This window comes from Gadus morhua, chromosome 4 (assembly GCF_902167405.1).
Source record: "Gadus morhua chromosome 4, gadMor3.0, whole genome shotgun sequence".
Taxonomy (NCBI): domain Eukaryota; kingdom Metazoa; phylum Chordata; class Actinopteri; order Gadiformes; family Gadidae; genus Gadus; species Gadus morhua.
This window is the reverse complement of record NC_044051.1, coordinates 14,795,352-14,816,109: the sequence shown is the minus strand read 5'-3', so window position 1 is coordinate 14,816,109 and position 20,758 is coordinate 14,795,352. Positions and strand designations below refer to the sequence as shown.

General features: G+C 40.3%; 1 protein-coding gene across 1 annotated transcript; it reads right to left on the bottom strand.

Moving 5' to 3' along the window:
* Positions 1 to 344: 344 nt before the first annotated feature.
* LOC115542546 (myosin heavy chain, fast skeletal muscle-like) lies at positions 345 to 10,263 on the bottom strand. The gene is made up of 39 exons (XM_030354836.1): positions 10,057 to 10,263; positions 9,834 to 9,977; positions 9,594 to 9,750; positions 9,471 to 9,498; positions 9,233 to 9,344; positions 9,036 to 9,128; positions 8,889 to 8,952; positions 8,679 to 8,777; positions 8,433 to 8,536; positions 7,997 to 8,135; positions 7,761 to 7,879; positions 7,525 to 7,674; positions 7,264 to 7,434; positions 6,872 to 7,172; positions 6,658 to 6,728; positions 6,438 to 6,525; positions 6,215 to 6,332; positions 5,982 to 6,105; positions 5,767 to 5,903; positions 5,427 to 5,682; positions 5,088 to 5,330; positions 4,829 to 5,005; positions 4,576 to 4,721; positions 4,383 to 4,473; positions 3,905 to 4,294; positions 3,636 to 3,762; positions 3,381 to 3,499; positions 3,097 to 3,293; positions 2,828 to 3,011; positions 2,563 to 2,728; positions 2,337 to 2,461; positions 1,933 to 2,241; positions 1,640 to 1,843; positions 1,405 to 1,530; positions 1,155 to 1,325; positions 970 to 1,074; positions 775 to 870; positions 560 to 691; positions 345 to 461 (listed from the first exon to the last, which is right to left on the bottom strand). The coding sequence occupies exons 1-39, from the start codon at positions 10,261 to 10,263 to the stop codon at positions 441 to 443; spliced, it is 5,811 nt and encodes a 1,936-aa protein (XP_030210696.1). The 3' UTR covers positions 345 to 440.
* Positions 10,264 to 20,758: the final 10,495 nt, after the last annotated feature.

The following is a 20,758-nucleotide window of genomic DNA, read 5'->3' as shown; positions in this document are numbered from 1 at the left end:
ATTTAGAAGTTCAGAGATGTACTTTGGCCCAGTGTTCGTAAATGATTAATAGCAGACATAATTCTAGGTAAATTCTGAAGTGCATAGGCCAGTGCTGGAATGTGAGTATAAGGGTGATGTGATCAGCCTTTTAAGTATTTATAAACGGTCTAGTTGCATCATCTTTTTTGCTAATGGCTCGTCTAATGTTTACAAGCAAACTTATTGCATGCATCAGTAGAAAGTAATTCAGAGGGTATTGGTGAGACAGGCCGAATCTTGCCAGTTCACCAGCATCTGACTAGCCATCTGTAAGTTCGGGAGGAATAGTAATAATTTGTAAATCTACCAACAAAAAAAGATGCTTTGTAATAATATTTTACTGCAGCTCATAATTTATTATAAACAAGAAGTCATATTTTATGACATGCCTTTATAAAAGTACAATAGTGCATTAAATCTCATTCAGCTGCCTCCTTTCCCTGGGGAAGAGAATAAAAGAAAGACAATAAATAAACAAAATTTTTGTTTGCATTTAATTTCTTTTTGAGTCAATTTGCTAATAGAGTGATGAACTTACCTTGCCACCATCACGGCTCTTAGACCTCAGCTTGTTGACCTGAGTCTCAGCGATGTCAGCACGTTCCTCAGCCTCCTCCAGCTCATGTTGTACCTTCCTGCACTTGGACAGGTAAGAGTTGGCCTGCTCCTCCTGTCGGAACATTCAACTTTTGTTTAAATAAGAAGTCCCAAAATGTATGCATAACCTGATTTTGTTATGTTGTTTCCACTTACCGCTTCCTCAGCCTGCCTCTTGTAAGCCTTCACCTTCAGCTGCAGCTTATCAACAAGATCCTGGAGTCTAGCACCATTCTTCTTATCCTCTTCAGTCTAAAGTAATGAAAATGGTTATGCCACTGACTGAAATTGACTGTAATCTTTTCTGATATTCATTGATTTGAATGTTATTTTCAACATAAGCTGCCATACCTGGTAGGTGAGTTCCTTTACTCTCCTCTCATATTTGCGGACACCCTTAACAGCATCTACTCCACGTCTCTGTTCACCCTCAACCTCTGTCTCCAGCTCACGTACCTTAAGAAATAAAAAATGTCAATAAATATGCTCTTATTATGCTTGAATTGTAAATACATCCATGTGTGCCAGTATCTTACTCTGGACTCCAGTTTCTGGAGCTGCTTCTTGCCACCCTTCATGGCCAGGTTCTCAGCCTCATCCAGGCGGTGCTGCAGGTCTTTAACTGTGACCTCCAGGTTCTTCTTCATCCTCTCCAGGTGAGAGCTAGTATCCTGCTCTTTCTTCAGCTCCTCAGCCATCATTGCAGCCTAATATAAAATATAACATATTAATTGAGAGTTCAAGCAATGTCAGATTCAATGAATCAACAAATAATAGCAAGCCTACATCAGTGATGGCCTTCTTGGCCTTCTCTTCAGCATTCCTGGCTTCCTGGACGGTGTCGTCTACCTCACCCTGGACTTGGACCAGGTCAGTCTCAAGCTTCTTCTTTGTGTTCAGAAGACTTGTATTCTAAAATAAATGTAAATGTTTGCATTCTTTATGACAGACGTACAATCTTGCTAAATATTTTAGGAAACGTGGGGGCAATTCCAGGAAAAAAATGTGTTTGTTTGTTCACCTGAGAGTGCAGAAGTCCAACGCGCTCACTGGCATCAATGAGCTCTTGCTCAGCCACTTTGCGGCCTCTCTCTGTCTGTTCCAGAGCTGCCCTCAGCTCTTCAATTTCAGCCACCATGAGACCGTTCCTACGGTCTACCATGGCAGCCTGCTCCTTCAGGTCTTCACCTCCTCTGACAGCATCATCAAGATGCAGTTGGGCATCCTAAAATGAACATGAAAACACCATGGAACATGTCGCAACAGGAAACAAATGTCCATATATTATGTCCTGGACACTAGTTTGTGTCATACCTTCAGTTGTCCTTGAACATTCCTCAGCTGCTTCTGGGCCTCAGCAGCCTGGCGGTTGGCATGGCTCAGCTGGATCTCCATCTCATTCAAGTCTCCCTCCATCTTCTTCTTGATTCTCAGGGCATCATTCCTGCTCCTGACCTCAGAGTCCAGTGTGCTCTGCATGGAGTCAGTGATCCTCAGGCTGTTCCTCTTGATCTGCTCCATCTCTTCATCCTTCTCAGCCAGCTTCCTGTCAACCTCACCCTTAATCTGGTTGAGCTCCAGCTGGACACGCAGAATCTTGGACTCTTCATGCTCCAGAGTACCCTAAATTATAAACCAATGTTGGCATATTCATGACATATTCAATTTCAAAATAACGAAGGTATTTCCCAATTTATTTCTATTTTTATTATAATCACCTCAGCTTCCTCTAGGGCAGTCTGGATCTCACTCTTCTCTGTCTCCACTTGCTTCTTGGATTTCTCCAGCTCATGGATGCTCTTTCCAGTCTCACCAATTTGTTCAGTCAGGTCCGAAATCTCCTCTGTTGCAAGGGTTAGGTATTTTTGTTGTCATAAATTCCATTAAAGTTATATATAGAGTAATCTTGGAAACATTGCTGCCGAAATGAACAGTTTAACTCACGTTGCAGGTTCTTGTTTTCGCGCTTCAGGGTCTCCAGCTGATCCAGTGCTTCTTCATAGGAGTTCTTCATCTTGAAAAGCTCAGTGCTGAGAGAACGAGCCTCTTTCTGAGTTCCTTCAAGCTCTGCCTGGCCCTCCTCATATTTCTGCTTCCAGTCAGCCAAAACCTGCACAATATTGTTAATAAAGCGGTACATGTTAATCACTTGAAGAAAAATCATAGAATAATACCATATAAACTGCCATCTCAATGAATGACAGCACACCTTATCAAAGTTCCTCTGCTTCTTGTCAAGATTGGCAGCCAGTCCATTGGCCCTCTCCACATCAACCATGAGGTCCTCCACCTCACCCTGGAGTCTCTGTTTGGTCTTCTCCAGAGAGGCACACTTTGAGTTCACAGCCTCAATCTGTTCCTCAGCCTCTTGAAGGCGCTGGGCAAGCTTTTTCCTGTTAAAGTATCACATGTTTTCATTTGTAGACATTCATCAAAGAAAATGTGCTCTTTAGCGAAAGTATTAAATGTTTGACTCACTTGGACTCCTCAAGCTCCTCAGTGCGCTGGATAGCATCAGTTTCATACTTGCTCCTCCACTGAGCCACCTCACCGTTGGCCTTGGACATTCCACGCTGCAGCTCAGCCTTGGCCTCCTGCTCCTCCTCAAACTGCTCCCTCAGAAGGTCACAGTCATGGCGGGCTGATTGCACACCATGCGCAAGAGCATTCTTGGCCTGCAAAAGGGGAAACAGAGATCCAGTAAATTGAAAACATTTCCTGTTCTTTGAACCCTACCGCCTTTATGGATAAATAGTTCTTACCTTAACTTCCTCCTCATTTTGTCTCTTCAGCTCCTCAACCTGCTGAGTATAGGCCTGCTTGCCTCTGGTCAGCTGGGAGACAAGAGCTTCCTTCTCCTCAAGCTGTCGACCAAACTCACCTAGTTGGAGGAGGTATATTAAATAAGAAATACACTTAGAATTTGTGAGACAGAAATTGATTGTAAAATTATGTTCCCAAAATGGCCCACCAAGACATTCAACTGAATCAAATGACTGAATGAAAGAAGTTCCAACCGTTTTCTGTCAGCAGTCTTGCTCTCTGGGCACTGATGTCATTGATCTGGCGAGCATTCTCATCACTCTTAGCCTTGATTTCACTGAGTTGGTCCTCAAGGGTACGGCAAATCTTCTCCAGATTTCCCTGGTGATTAAATTTGTCTTCAGCATAAATGGTTTGTGATAATTATTTGCATATGATGTATGATTATATTTGATTAAATATATTGAAATTGTATTTATTGTATTTGTATTTCAAACATTAATTGTATTTAAACATCCTTCACCTTGGCCTTAGCAACTGCTTCCATGTTGCTGGAGAGGTCGTCAATCTCCATCTTGTACTCGCTCTTCTCCTTCTCAAGCTTCTGCTTGACACGCTGGAGGTTGTCAATCTGCTCTCCCAGCTCTGCTACACTGTCAGCCTGCTTCTTACGCAGAGCAGCAGCAGTGGCTTCATGCTGCAGGGTGGACTCCTCAAGGTCACGACGCAGCTTCTGGAACTCAGCCTCACGCTTCTTGTTCATCTCAATCTGAGCAGAAGTGGCTCCACCAGCCTCCTCAAGCCTCTCACTGATCTCTTCAAGTTCTCTGGCGAGATCAGCTCTCTGCTTCTCAACCTTGGCACGAGCAGCACGCTCAGCCTCAATCTCTTCCTCCAGCTCTTCAATACGGGCCTAATAAGTAAGGAATACATCACATTTTGTAATAATGTACCATTATTTATGGTTAATTGATGTGGGATTGTCATATAAATTGTCTTACCTGAAGCTCCTTGATCTTCTTCTGAAGCTGAGCACCCAGGGACTGCTCATCCTCAATCTTGCTTAGAAGCTGACTGGTCTCAAAGTCCTTCCTGATAATGAAACAATAACACACAAATTAATAACATACAAATCATATACTTATGAACGTATGAATCTTTAAAAACAAAGCATGATTTGCTTGATGACATTACTTTTTGATTTTCTCGTCAGACTGCTGTTTGTCGTTCTCAAGATCCATGATGGATTCCTGAGCCAATTTCAGATCACCCTCAAGCTTTCTCTTGGATCTCTCAAGGTCCATACGGAGCTTCTTCTCTTGCTCCAGAGAACCTTCAAGCTGGATGTCAATAATTGAAAATAATTAAGAACAATCAAATGTAATATTGAATATTCACTCAACTCCATTACTAATATTCATTGAAAGTTTCCATGAGCTTTTCTCACATCATCAACTTGCTGCTCAAGCTTGGTCTTGGCCTTGGTCAGAGTGTTGACTTTGTCTTCCTCTGCTTGCAGGTCATCAAGAGTCTGCTGATGTGACTCTTGGAGGGCTTTCTTCTCCTTTGTCAGCTTAGCAACACTCTCATCCTGAGAGGCCATCTCCTCAGTCAGGTTCTTCACCTAAACAAAACAAAATTATGTTTAATACATCCTTATTTGTATTTAATTGTATTTGATCGCCTTTCAAAGAATCTTGACAAACCTTGTTCTCAGTGGCATGCTTTTCCTTCTCCACTTTGGCCAAGGTAAGCTCCAGGTCATCAATGTCCTTCTTGAGCTCAGAGCACTCATCCTCCAGTTTCCTCTTCTTGGCAGTAAGCTCAGCATTCATTTCCTCTTCATCCTCTAGTCTCTCGGTTGTCTCCTTGAGTTTAGCCTCCAGCTGGATCTTACTCTTGATGAGTCCCTCACACCTCTCTTCAGTATCATTCAAATTTTCTCCGTCCTGTTTAAATTGTGTCGTCATATCATTCAAATCAAATGTCATATCACAGGTATCTCATTGTGTGTACATGTTGAGTTAATAAACATTTTTACTTACAGAGGCCACTTGGAGTGCAAGATCATTCTTCTCCTGCAGCAGAGCAACCATCTTCTCCTCAAGTTCCTTCTTCTTTGCGAGGGCAGTGGTCAGGTCTGTCTTCATCTTCTCATAGTTCTCCTTCATCGCAGAGAGCTCTTTCTCAGTTTCAGCACTCTTAAGAAGAGGCTTGATCTTATAGTACACCTTCATCCATGGCCAGTGTTTGACATTCATGAATGAGCGAACGTTGTACTGAATAGTGTAGATTGCTTCCCTATCAAATAAAATAAACCAGTCATATTTTGCACCCAGTATCTTAAAACCTGCATGACTTTTGAGCACTATGTTTAAATCATACCTCCTCTCTGTCATCTTCACATACTCCTTTCTCATGACATAACCTCTGCAGAGAGCCTGAATCATTCCGACCAGAGCAGCCAGCTTCTCATCTCGCATCTCCTCAAGAGTACCCAGAAGACCAGCTTTGAAGAACACCTAAGGTAAGAAAAACATCTCGTCAGAGAGTATCTTTCAATCAAGTACATATATACTTTTTGACAACAATAAACAGACCTTGGTGTGTCCAAATTTGTACTCGTCGTGAGGCACATCAATGGACCCAAGCAGTTTCTCAGAAGCCTTCTTGTTGTCAATGAACTGACCCTCGGGAATGACACTGGCATTCAGTACTTTGTATCTGTGGGAGTGCAATGTTAAGTGTTTAAAAGTAAGGGGTATATAAACAAGTTTAAAATATGTAACTGTATAATCGTGACAATTGAATAGTTCTGTTAAAGCGTTAATACCTCTGCTTGAAGTCAGCATAGAGAATCCTGCTGGGGAAGCCCTTTCTGCAGATTCTGATGCCCTCCAGCACACCGTTACACCTCAGCTGGTGGATAACCAGGTGGTTCTCCATCATTCCTGTGAAGTGTGATATATCTTTTACTTTTAAAATATGACATTCATTTTGCTATATCCTACTAAAACACCAACCTCGAATGTAGAGATTATTTGAAGAAATATTACCTGGTACTTTAATTTCATTGGGAATGAGACAACGCACAAAGTGAGGATGGGTGCTCCTCAGGTTGGTCATCAGTTTGCCCAAGTTCTCCTAAAGACACATCACAGAATAAAATATGAAATATATACAAATTAACTGATAAAGAACAAATTCAGAGAATACATATGAAATATGGCATCAAATTACATGTATTTCTACATTTATTTGCTTGTTTAACCTTACCCTGAATTGTGAAGACACAGTCTGCATGGAGCCACCCTTCTTCTTGCCTCCCTTCTTTGCACCCCCGACCTCTGTTTTAGATTATTGTCAATTAGTCTAATTGTTCCCGTTTTGGTTTATAAAATAGAGGCAATAAATGGCTTCAAAATAAATGGGTATTACAATATAATGGATGAACAGTTATAAACTATGGTTACATGGTATGAATATGTACCTTCAACTACAGGTGGGTACAGGACAGGGAGCAGTTTGTTTGAGGACTTTTGGTACAGCTGAATGACAGAATCGTTTAGGGGATCCTTGTTCTTGTCCAGCCAGCCAGTGACGCTGTAGGCCACGGTACCAGCATAATGCACCATGGCGAAGTCAGCGTCAGCCTTGCCCTTTGCAGGCTTGGGCTTCTCAAATGCTTTGTTTTTGCCAAGATGCTGTTCATACAACTTGTTCTTGAAGGAAGTGTCTGAGGCTTTGGGGAACATGCACTCCTCTTCAAGGATGGAGAAGATGCCCATTGGCTATTTAGAAAGAAATATCAGGAAACATTATGTTAAGGTGGTATTGAATCAGTATTACAATCGTGATATTTAGTTATACAATGCTGTTTACCTTCTCAATAAGCTCAATGCAGGCAGCCAAGTCCATGCCGAAGTCAATGAACTCCCAGATGATACCCTCCTTCTTGTACTCCTCTTGCTCCAGGACGAACATGTGGTGGTTGAAGAACTGTTGCAGTTTCTCATTGGTGAAGTTGATGCACAGCTGCTCCATGCTGTTGTACTGATAGAGAACATTAGTTTAGCAAATGTTAATCCAGGTAGACACTGCTTTTAGCCGGGGAAATTGTTATAATAAGAAATGCAATCTTACATCAAAGATCTCAAAACCAGCAATATCCAGCACACCAATATAGGACGATCTTGCTTGCTTGGTGTCCAGCATCTGGTTGATACGGATGACCATCCACAAGAACATCCTCTCATAGATAGACTTGCCCAGGGCACTCACTGAGTTGTATACCTAGAGCGTGGTGGAAGATTAGATATACATACAAATTACAACTATTGCAATAACTTTTTGAAAGGTATTCCATGGTATTTCCATACCTGGGGTACTGTCTGTCCCTTAGTGACAAACTCATTTCCGACCTTCACTCTGGGGTAGCACAAACCCTTGAGCATGTCAGCAGAGTTGAGACCAAGCAGGTAGGAGATTTTGTCGGCCTCTGCATTTTTTATATGATGAATGATGACAAATTCGTACAGATAGTGAATACATTTAATTACAGCAAACCTGGACTTTGGAAATGTTCAGTGGTTGTTTTAAAACATTTTTAACTCACCCTCATTGCCGTCAGGCTCAGCCTGCTCCTCACGCTGCTTCTGCTTGAACTTCATGTTACCGTGGTGAAGCACAGCACCAGTGAACTTGTAGATGCCCATCTTCTCCTCACCATTGAAACCCAAAATATCAATAGCATCCTGTAGGAAAATAAAGTATATAATATGAAATTAAATTCAAAGAGTATTCAAAGAGTCTCTATTAACTCTACATTGGTTTGTAATGTACAGAGATTTCCTGATTCTGCTGTACGCGGACAGAGCAGAGCGCACTGAGATCGGGCTGAAACCATTCTGAGTAGATTCCGCAGGCTGTAACACTGAGTTAAGGTCCTCCTAGTTCTTTGATCGGCCCGAAAGTCCCAAGACATTTTCTGGTCCCGGTTAGTCCCTGCCGATTAAAATACCTACCTAAGGTAGTTATAAACATTGACTCACATCAGTAGCATCCAGCTCCTCTTTGTCATCAATGCTGGCCACAGTGATATGACCCTGACTGCACATGGGGAAGTCGTAGGGGTTGGTGGTGATTAGGGACATTTCTGCAGAAAATAGAAAATGGTCACTTAAATGATTCTAATTGTTATTTTTCTACTTCAGAATCCTGAATGATAAGTTAAAGGCAACCCTATATAACAATACATCTTACTGCAACATTTATTTCTCACTACTAAACCATCTCACCAACAATCTCAGGTTTGTGGTTGGTCATCATCTGGTAGAAGATGTGATAGCCTCTCTCATCGGGAAGCTGGAATGTCACTCGGGACTTCTCGAGCAGATCTTCAAGGTTTTAAAATAATAGCATAAAGTTTTGATTCACATTACTAGATCAAAACCTATTCCCCCCATGATGAGTGTTAATTCAGTGTTATTTGGGTACAAGATACTTACACGTCTCAATGTCAGCACTGGCCAGTTTACCAGTTGCACCGAAATGGATTCTGATGAATTTACCCTGTTTAGAAAAGCCTCTTTTCAGTTTTTGTCAAAGATCAAGTATGTCATTGCATTTGTTTGACATACTAAATTTGTACTTACGAAACGAGATGAGTTGTCATTTCTCACAGTTTTGGCATTACCGTAGGCCTCCAGCAGGGGATTGGCAGCAATAATCTGGTCCTCCAGTGACCCCTATGAGGAAAGTTCCAGCATTGATACTCAGTTCTCAGGGCATCCTACATCCTTTGTGTTTTTTCTATATATAGTTTACTGATTTTATGTTTTTTGAAGCATACCTGAATCTTTCCAGGGGCTTGGTCCTTCTTCTTGTCACTACTCACTGCGATGGTAGCAAAGTACTGGATGACACGCTTGGTGTTCACAGTCTTTCCAGCACCGGATTCTCCACTGGGTGGGAAAAGGAGGTAATATCGACTTTTTTACATTGTCTGATTCCTCGTGAGATTTTTGTGAGGTAATCTTGTACTTGTAAATTTAATTCATCCAACTAAACATCAACAGGTATAAACTTACGTGATCAAGACAGACTGATTCTGTCGATCTGCAAAATAAATCAATTAAAGTTACATTACATTTTTTCAGAAATTTCGACCATACATCATTACATTTATTTTTTCCAGATTTCCTTATACATACCAGTAAGCATGTTCTGGATGGCATTGTCAGAGACAGAGAAGATGTGGGGTGGTGCCTCCATACGCTTCTTGCCTCTGTAGGCATTGACAACCTCCTGATCGTACACTGGGAGCCACTTGTAGGGGTTTACAGTGGCACAAAACAGCCCGGAGTAGGTCTGAAGGAGATCATTCAGAGATGATCATTAATATGATCTGTGATATTGTTAAGTATTATCTTATAGTTGGTAAAGTATCTTACGTAGATCATCCATGCTGCATAACGCTCTTTGAGGTTATACAACACAGAGGCTTCATTGAGATGGGTCATCATGGCCATGTCCTCAATTTTGTCGTACTTGGGAGGATTCATGGGTGTGACATCATCCTCTTTTACGGTCCTCTCCTAAAAATGGCACAAAAAAAAGTGACATTTGGAAATTGCAAAAAGAATTCTGCATGGCAATAAATAAATAGCAGCCTACCTCCTCTGTAGCCAAGACTTTAACAGTGACTTTGCCACCATCCTTCTTAAGGATGGTACACTTGACGTACAGCTCCTTAGCATCAGTCACATATGCAGCACTCTTGGCATCAAAGGGCGCGCTCTGGGACTCAAGCCTCTCCTTTTCTGGCTTACGGAGGAAAATTGCAGCCTTGCCATAATAGGCCATCTCTGCGTCCGTACTCATGGTGGCCGCTTACTGTCAGACAAAGATGATGATGTTTTGATGGATCTCACATGCTCAAATTGTTCTTATACAGATCAGTGTGGCTTGGGTGAAATAACTCTTACCTTGTTCTTCTTCCCAATGAGAAATCTTAAAGTTTCAGCTCTTAAATTGAGAAAGACACGTTAATTGCACAATTTCACATGGCACAAAAAAGTTGTAGCACCATGGCGAGGTGCAGTGTACTGTAAAATGCTGGTTCATATTTCTTAAAATGCAATCACACTGCATGACATGCATTGGTCATTCAATGCATGTGGTCAATAGATTATATTTGTTTAAAGGTCCAGTGTGTAGGATTAAGTGGCAACTAGTGGAACGTACTTGGCAGAAATGGACTATAACATTCATGAGTATGTTTCAATACTATTTAATCCCATTGAAATAAGCATCATGTCATCAAAAGCAACCATATTCATGTGCCGCATTGCAAGGAAACATTTGCTTGTAGTGCCGACTGCTATCGAGATAAATGATAAATACATAAAACAGATAGCTATATTTATAGGTCTATGAATGCAGTTTACCAATATGGATGCAATAAAAGGTGTATAAACCTGCTACCTCTGCCATATCCTTCAACATGTGCAGTTTCCATGGTGACTATGACAAAGATACCAGAGTGTGATTGGTTAGGCTGATTCATGGGCTAAAAAAACATGAAAATGTGATCCTGGTGCTCGTACAAGTAAAGCCCTTTTCCTCAAAGGAGACAATATAGTTCATTCAGCTCCATTATTTCTTATTGTTTTTTTGATGTGGAAAAAGACATAATGAACAATTACATTCAACATAAAATTACCTTTACTTGTACATAGGCCTATAGTTTTACACTTACATACTAATTAAGCAAATACAATTAATTAATCTATCAAAGAACCTCATCAATTGACTCTTGGCTACTCAGTGCTGTCGTATGTGATAACATCATTTTTGCAGAACTATAATAATCTCTAAATTGCACAAGAATATTAAGTGAATGTCAAACTGAGCATTAAAGTTTTAATGCATGAGAGTTGGATCTACATTCTGACTTACCACTCGTTGTTACTTCCTCAACTGCCCTGAAAGCTGTTCATCCCTCTGGGTCCTCTTATATACTAGTCCGCAGGGTAAGCCCATCCTCAATATGGGCATTATGGGTAAACCCTCTTATAGCTTTGGTTTACATTTCATATGGGGTTTATTACCTACTTGCTTAATATTTCCATGCGTACATGAGTACAAATTCTAATGCATTACTTATTCTGTCTTAAATTATAGCACACCGCACAGTTTTATGTGTAGAGATTTGTTACCTTTCAGGATAAAGGAAAAATAATTATTTTCCACAAATTAATATTTAATATTTTGTGATTCACATTACACTTTGAGCTGCCTATTTAACTCCCTTTTCAATACTGGGATATCACATAAAATAAAGTCAAAATTGATGAAGAATACATAAACAGAAAACAGTAATCAGATTTACATTATTAGAACAATAACTGGCAGCCTTAAGGCAATGCTTAGTGCTTACTACTACACACCAGACATTATATGAAACACAATATTAATATGGGTATAGTGTTGAGATATATATCATTTTCCAACGTTCATCACTTTGTGTTACAGTCTTGTCAATAGACTTCCAAAAAGTGCATTCATTTGTAGAAGCCCTGAAGGGAGATCTGTATGGCAATTATCTGTATGGCATTTCAATAACTAAACATAACTGTGGTTATGTTTAGTTATGAAAGTTTCATAAAATTATGTGTCAAACTTAGGAAATGATTGACCTAGTGGCAGAGTGTAAGGAACAATATTCTGCATGTCACAAAGAGTTCTGTGTGGCTTCCTAACCTATGGAGTAACTGCTTTTACTGTCGAAACATGTGTTGACAAGGAGGCCCACCACTATCATCAGCCTCCAAAGAAGGCCTGCCTTTCCTGTGGCACTTAAATAGCCTTCTCAAATCACTATGATAGACTCTATACTATTGTGAAAATGTATATGTAGAACAAACAAAAACAAATAAGTAAATAAATGATTTTCTTTGCACAATGTACAAAATACCTTTTTAGCTAAATGATCATTTGAAGAAGGCTAGGCTATTCAATGGGGTCCGTCTTAACGGGAACATCTGTGGCACTTGTTTCCATTTAGCGCTCACAACGGTACAACCACGTCATAAATTCCAACCCGTCTGTACTCGGACCAAGAGCTGAAAGATTCTTGTTTCAGACATTAAATGGAAAAAATTGATGACGTAAACTAAATGTCAGCATCGCGAAAGCGCTATCAGGAAGTGTAGCACGGTGGCGTTGGAAAGGAGTTTGAAGGCACAGAGCCACTTTAGCCTACATTTTTGGAGGAGAACCCTGGTATAAATATTGCACGGTTCAGCCTAAATTGATAGTCAATATATTTCCATAATTTCTCAATATGAAAGAAAGCAGAGCGCACTTCCCCGACAAAATAGACAGGCTCAGACAGGGAGAGAGTAGATTAACAGCCCAGCAGCAGTGGAAAAGACAGGAAAAGATGCAATACAATAAAAATACAAGGAACTAAAATGTAAATGCAAAGTAAAGGCAAACAGAACAAACAGGGCCAACAGAACAGACGGTATTAACAATATTAATTATAAAGTGCATAGTGTAAAGTGTAAATTATAAAGTGACTTAGTACCAGTACTTCAAAGTATATTAAAGTGTATAAATGCAAATGTCAACAAATAGAGGTGGCCCAGTGATGAAGTATGCATGTATATATATATATATATATATATATATATATATATATATATATATATATATATATATATATATATATATATATATATATATCAGGAATATCAATGCCCAGCCCACCAGTGCCCCCTTCAATATATATATATATGTATAAAGTATATATGTGTAGGTATATATATATATATATATATATATATATATATATATATATATATGTCAGACAATGACGGTAGTAATGAATATGTAAGTATGCAGCAACCAGTTATTTCATAGGATGATAACAAGATTAGTCACTCATGTGCAGTATTTGGTAGTGTGAATTAGTTAGTAAATCTTCATTCAAATAATAGAATTTCAAATTTCAAATAAATGACAAACGAAAAAAAACATTTGAATATAAATTGTTTACGACATTGATGTATTTTAATATGTTCAGTAGCACAATATCCATCTTAACCCACAGGCCAACAGGAATATCAATGCCCAGCCCACCAGTGCCCCCTTTCACTCAAACACACTCTCTGACAATGACAATGACAATCACAAACAACACTACAAGTGCCTGACAGACACTGGATATTGTATATCGTCACCTCTTCATTCATTGTTACACTGTATACATGCTGCTATAGCATAGAAATCACGTTGTGTATTTTATCTTTTTGTTTTATATTGTACCGCATGTATAATATGTAAGACCTCATCTAAAGATACATAAATTGAGAATGTCCATAAAAGCAAGTGAAAGTCTATAAATAACGCAGGCTTACATCGTAACATTCATAGCTGGCAATCCTCATGGGATGCCGAGGACTCAAGTCAGTTTTATGACACCATGTCAGGCTATGCATCTCCATGTGGGAACCAGATCTATTTCTAATGGTGAACCCTTACATTTGAAAATATTTTCTTCAGGTTTCCTCTTCAATGTGTTACAATTTAATTCCAAGATTTTTTATTGCTTGATTATTGTTATCCAGGTGATTATAGATATACTGTTTCATAATCGGTATTCACAACAATACAGTACAGTATATATGTGGTATATTAGGATATTCCAAACACATACTGATGCAAGTCTAATATATGCTAGCAAGAGCAAGCCCTCGCACAGAAATGATGATGCACATTAACCTTTTGCAAATGAGATTACCATTTTGTTAAATTATCTATAAATCTCCAGACTACAATTCAGCGGACTAGAGGGACTTGAAGGAGGTCTTCAGCGTCCCTGGGATTGCTCCATTGACATGTGGCTGTGGTATTTGATGTAGTTGCCTCTATATCTCGTCCATCACAGTGATAAAGTCCAAAGAGGAGCATAACCACAAAGCTGTGAAGATGTGACAGACCCTCTTCCTCTCATATCAAGGCTGGGTTCTTCACTTTACTCTGTAACCATGAGGGGGATACATTAAAAGCTTTCAAGCCCATGTGTTTGGATACATTGGTCCACTTTGCCGTATGTCATGGCTAACATATACAAGCAATTTTTAAATGACTCTTTAACAATCCAAAGTATGTCAAGGCTGTGAAGTGCCAGTTCCACCAGTCCATGCTCTTCGTTGTGTGTGTCATCTGTGCTTCACAGCCAAAAATAGGAAGTGAATGCATAGACCATGCAAAGAGGAAGATCTTGCTCCCACTTCATGTCATGAAGATCGCACCTACATCACCATTAGGGAAAGTGATTAGTTGCTGACCTGGATGGCCAGCCGTTAATTCCAGTGTGTGAGGTAAACACTGGAATGCTAAAGGAGCTCAGCTCTTGTACAACCCCGGTAAGCCATGTCCTGGGAGCTGCAATCCTGGAGCCCCAATGTGGTCCGGGATGCATCTGGCGGGCATGTAAAACCAGATAGACCACACCTTGCTTTCGTTGCCATGCCATCATCCCCCTTCACTTTATGAATCTGTCTGGTCATTTTAGACAATGTTGTATTGCACAATCCTGTGTTCTTGTTTTCTAGAAGGCCAGGCTCTGATGACCAAAGCTGTTGAGGGGGTTGTTCATCAGCAAGCAGTTCAGAGATGTACTTTGGCCCAGTGTTCGTAAATGATTAATAGCAGACATAATTTGAGGTAAATTCTGAAGTGCATAGGACGCCAGTGGTGGAATCTGAGTGTAAGGGTGATGTTATCAGCCTTTGAAGGCCCTGTCCACACTAACCCGGGTAAATCTACAAACGCATAAAGAAAACGATGCTTTTCAAAAACGATCGCTGAGGTGGATGAATGTGAAAACGCTGGGTTTGTGTTGTAGTTTGGTCAGGTAGAGGGAGGCTTTCAGAAACAATGACGTTCGGTTGCCATGACACTGCCATGATGCTGCCACAAGCTTGCGCTCGTGAGCGAGACGCTCATCAAAAAATGGCAGGTGAAATTATGTTTTCTCTGTGCAATACTTATCGTTAGCCTCATATCAAAGGCGACATACTCTCTCATACATATTCTTTACTCCAACGCCGAAGGCAAGCGCTGTACTTGTTGTGCCTAAGCGATGGGGAAAAAATGAAGTCGACATTTCAAACCGTAGGCCTACTTGGAGTGGCGTTTCTAAAAAAACAACAATATTTTTGCTTGTGAGTGAAAATGATTAGCCAGCTGTTCAACTGCAACTATCACAGCTAATCGCGCGCCTGTTATCTAAACAGAGAGGCTTGGCGGGAGTCGCGTAACCTTGGCAACAAATGTTTATCAAAATCATTTCAATGTGGAACGTGGATTCAAAACATTGTGTAAACGATATGAAAAAGATAGTGTGGACGGAGATCGTTTTCATTGCGAATGTGCATTTTTATATTTACCCGGGTTAGTGTGGACAGGGCCTAAATATTTATTAAGAGTCTAGTTGCATCATCATTTTTGCTAATGGCTTGTCTCATGTTTACAAGCATACTTATAACATGCATCAGTAGAAAGTAAATCAGAGGGTATGGGTGAGACTGGCCAAATCTTGCGGCTGTAGGTGATTGATTCATGGAAATAATGCCAATTCACCAGCATCTGACTCACTGTCATGGAAATATCAATCGTAACTATAATATACATTATATACAAATTATATGAACCTTGTTTACTATTCACATTAAAATGAATTGTATATGTAGTTGTAGTTACATATTGCAGGGGGAAAAATTGCCTTCTTTCAAATTTGTTTATAAATATCTTACTACTTAGTACTATCTACTTACTACTATCTACAAATTATATGAACCTTGTTTACTATTCACATTAAAATGAATTGTATATGTAGTTGTAGTTACATATATATTGCAGGGGGAAAAATGGCCTTCTTTCAAATTTGTTAATAAATATCTTACTACTTACTACTATCTACTGAGTACAATTGCATTGTAGTCTGGCTACACCGTAGGCCAGGGCGTAGTGGAGGTGCGTCATGGTCTCACCGTATGGATAATGAGGCATCCCCATATCCTATAAAATGAAATAACCGTAGTTCTAGGCCCCCCATAAAACTAGAACCCTGTGTCCGTCCACACACTATGAACCTCTTGATTACTTTGCATATTCTTACTCTTTTCCATTTGCGATCATGGAAGAGGTGCGGTTGATGGTTGAGGTAGAGAAATACAGCGAGTTGTATGACCCCAGACACTGTTTATATGAGGACAATTAAAAAAAAAATACAACATTTGTAGGACAATTGGTGCCGTCATTGGAGCTTCAGGCTAGTTCGGATGGAAGATCGCCACTGAAAACATTGGTCTGTTAAATGACATTACCGTATGCAAAATCTACTTTTGATTGTTCACAACAATGACACTAATGACACTACATAAATTCCATATTCATCATTAACACCATTAGTAAATGATAACTAGCCATGAGGTTACTTTTAATTAACACTGGGTGAATGCTTATTTCTGCATTAACTAATATTAATTAATGGTGAATGACTGTACCGTCATTCTAAGTGTCAAACTCATGAAAGGTTAACAATATAAGGTAGGTCCTTTATGGATACAGGACCTGTTGATTTCAAGTTAAAGGATTACCACCCCATTTAACATGGGTGCATTTTCTGGGCCAGTGTGAATCAGGAAGTCTAAAGTAACGTTATTGAGTTTCTGGGACATTTTGGGGGTTGTTTGTTCCCCAGTATGGATTGTTATCTCATCTCTTAAATTTAAACCTTCCGCACGGCACAACTTTGAATCATTAAACAACTAATGAATGTATGTACATATAATATTTCAGTGATCATTTTCTGTTATAATATATTTCACAGTACCCCTTCCAGAGTTGTGAATATTTGTACAATTCTGTATTCATTTGAGTTTTATTAATACTAGAGTTATTAAACCCATAGCAATAATGTGGAAACACCAGTCGATAATGTAACAGATTTCTGAGCGCAAAATATGATAACATTTTGCCTATAATGTTACAACGTATAACATTCATTCACCAAAAATGACTCTTACAAGCAGTGCCATCGTTTAAATATTTTTTAACCATTCAGCGATCTAAAGGCAACAGGCTGATTATCATTTAGGGGGGCACTCAATGACATACAGAAGTGTCATCAACATGCCCACTAAAGTGGTGTGAGAAATACTGACTTTCTACTCCTCATTCACATATCAGGTAATTTACATTTCCTACGGTGAAAAAACTACGTCACGGGTAGTATTATTCAGGAGATTTTCAGGGTACAAATGTCACCAAAGTTGTTCACACATACGGCCCATCAGGAGAATATCAGTATTTACGCGTGTGTCTGAAAGCAGCTAGTGTGTGAGCATTTGATGGCATCATAAAATTAGTCAATTTATGGTAAGGGGTAATTGTTTAATGGAAAGTGTAGTATACTATGCATGCAAATCAATTATTAAATAGCTTTTATTGTTATTCAGGGCTGAAAAGTGCCTTGACATTTTAAAATTCAAGGCAACTACTATTGGTTAGTTGAAAATAATAATCATCATTGAGATTAAACATCTCTTCCAGTGACCGGCAGCAGTAGCCTACAGTCACACATACCATACACACAAAACATAAGAAAAATAAAAAAACTAAAACAGTCCGCAGGGGGGAAGGGGGATATCAATATTGCAAGACATTTCGGGAGGCTCAAGGAGGAGGGTAATATTAAGTTTCAGCAACAAAGTGTAACGACATTTCGGGAGGCTCAAGGAGGAGAGTGATATTACATTTGAGCGTGTAGTCTTGTGGTGGACTCTATAGACATAATTCACCATACTGAGTTATTCAAATATTTTCGTTGTGTTACAGGGACACTGTCTCTTTAAGACCACGTGACTTGTGTGTTGATATGCCGGTCGGCGCAATGTTTGAAAATAACGGCCTGCTGTTGCTTGTCGAGGTGAGAAATTGTGTCTTCTTTTATCGCAATTTCTACAGTCTTTAGACAGAACGTCTTACCTGGGCGAGTTTGTAGACAGTGGAGCCATTATGTTTAAAAACATAACGTCTTACCTGGGCGAGTGTGTCGCTGCGGTGTGTGCGTGTGTGTTCTTACCTAGACACATGTGTCGATGGCGGAGCCGTTATGTTTAAAAACATAACCAGTGGTGTAGTCTACGTGATACGCAGGTACACGCCGTATACCCACTAGGAACGCACCAGGATTTGCGTATACCCACTTAAAAATGTGCACGGATACGTATCAATCGTCTTGTGACAGATCTTTCACTTCTGTGTTTATTTTTCGGAAATATCGGTTGGGTATAACTGCAATAAAATACTTTAAGCAGGGGAAGTTATCTCCTACATTCACCATTCATAAAATTCCCGCTGCGCGCTCGCGCTCTGCCCTGTCTCTGTTACGAAGCGCGAAGCTGCCCCTGCATCTCTGCACGTTAGTTGGCGGGCCGAGCCCCTCCTTCTCGCGTGTGTGTGCGTGCGTGTGCGTGCGTGTGTGTGTGTGTGTGTGTGTGTGTGTGTGTGTGTCCAGTCCTCCCATATTAATGTGTAAACCACATAATAAGTAGTCAACAGAAGACAATGTTTTAATCCCACTTTATATCTCCTTGTTACTTTTAGATGAGAACCCCTGGCCAGCCTTTCAGACTGGGTGTCAGGCTAGGGAATTTAAAAACAGGCATCCTTGGTTAGAGTGGAGGGAAAAAAAGTTAGGTAAATGTCAGCCAACATACAGTTGGTATACACAATTGAAATTCATAATGTTAATCACTATGCAAATGAGAGTATAGCTAATTCATGGTCATTTTTAAGGTGCAGTAATTTCACACTTTTACACAATTCAATTACTGTATGGTATGTTAGATAACAACAGTAAGAGCTCAAATTAGAGCAATTGAAAGGGTGAAACATTAGTCTCCTGTCATCTCCTTCTCATGCACTGGTTAGCCATGGATGTAAACAGTTCATTAAATTATTTTGAGTAGATTTTGTCCTTGTTTAGCATGTGCTATTGCTACTATAGATAAACAAAGGACAACTTGTCATTTTTGTGTTCTATTTGTTCATACTGTTATTACAACTGATAAACCTACTCAGCTTTCCATGATTGTTGATAATCGTTACACTCTTAAATCAGCAGGTTGTAGACCCCTGCGTTGGTGAGTGTGGTGCGACACCCCATAAGCGGCACACACGTAGGCCTACACGTACCGGTCGGACGGGTTTGTACGAGGCTGGGAGGGAATCATCACAGTATACCCACTACAATAAAATAGACTACACCACTGAACATAACGTCTTACCTAGGCGAGGGTCGCTGCGGTGTGTGCGCGTGCGTGTGTTCTAACCTGCACGTGTGTCGATGGCAGAGCCGTTATGTTTAAGGGTGAGTGTCGCCGCGGTGTGTGAGCGTGCGTGTGTGTTCATACCTGCGCTTGTGTCGATGGCGGAGCCCTTATGTTTAAAAACGTAGATTCTTACCTGCGCGTGTGTCGATGGCGGAGCCATTATGTTTTAAAACATAACTTCTTAGCCCGGCGAGTGTGTCGCTGCCTGTCTTGACGTACGGTGTGTGCGCGTGTGTGTGTGCGCTCTTCCGTGTATGTGTCGCTGCCTTTGTCTTGACGTGCGGTGTGTGTGCGTGCGTGTGTGTGTGTGCATTTCCATGTATGTTCGTGCGCATGTGCTTGTGTGTGCTGTGTGTATCAGGGATTAAAATTAACGACGTCCCGTCGTCCCGGGGACGTAATTAATTGTCATCGGGAGGATTTTTATTCTCTCGGACGAAGAGAATTTTGCGGGCACTGACTTCATTTTTCTGTTTAAGTTTTCAACACTTCTGTGATGTTCGCGATCGATGGAAAAAACTTATTTAATGGAAAGGGCTTCCGCAATTGGTTGGCGCGCTCGCGTTTGTGTTGTTCAGTGAGACAGCGGGTGTAAAATCCCCCGTTCGTCAGGCTTTCTTGGTTCACTGGGGAAGGCGGGGCTGCGCACGGAGTCAAAAAAAAAGTGGGCCGGCCCACCGGGAGACTCCCGATCTCCAGCCTATGCTGCAGAGGGAATTTAAATCGCCGGCAGAACGGCCTGGGGGTCTAACACCGTCATTTATCTAAATTTAATTTATCTAAATTTCAGTGGCGGCTCGCCTATAGAGGGCGCTGGGGCGCGGCCCTCACGCCGACCGGCCATCTTTTCTTTTTTAAATATATTTATATATTTTTTTTTTAATAATCTTCTCATTTTGAGAATTAATCTATTTTAAATGCATTCGAGTAATGCATTTACTTTAGAATATCTTTAGAATCCCCCA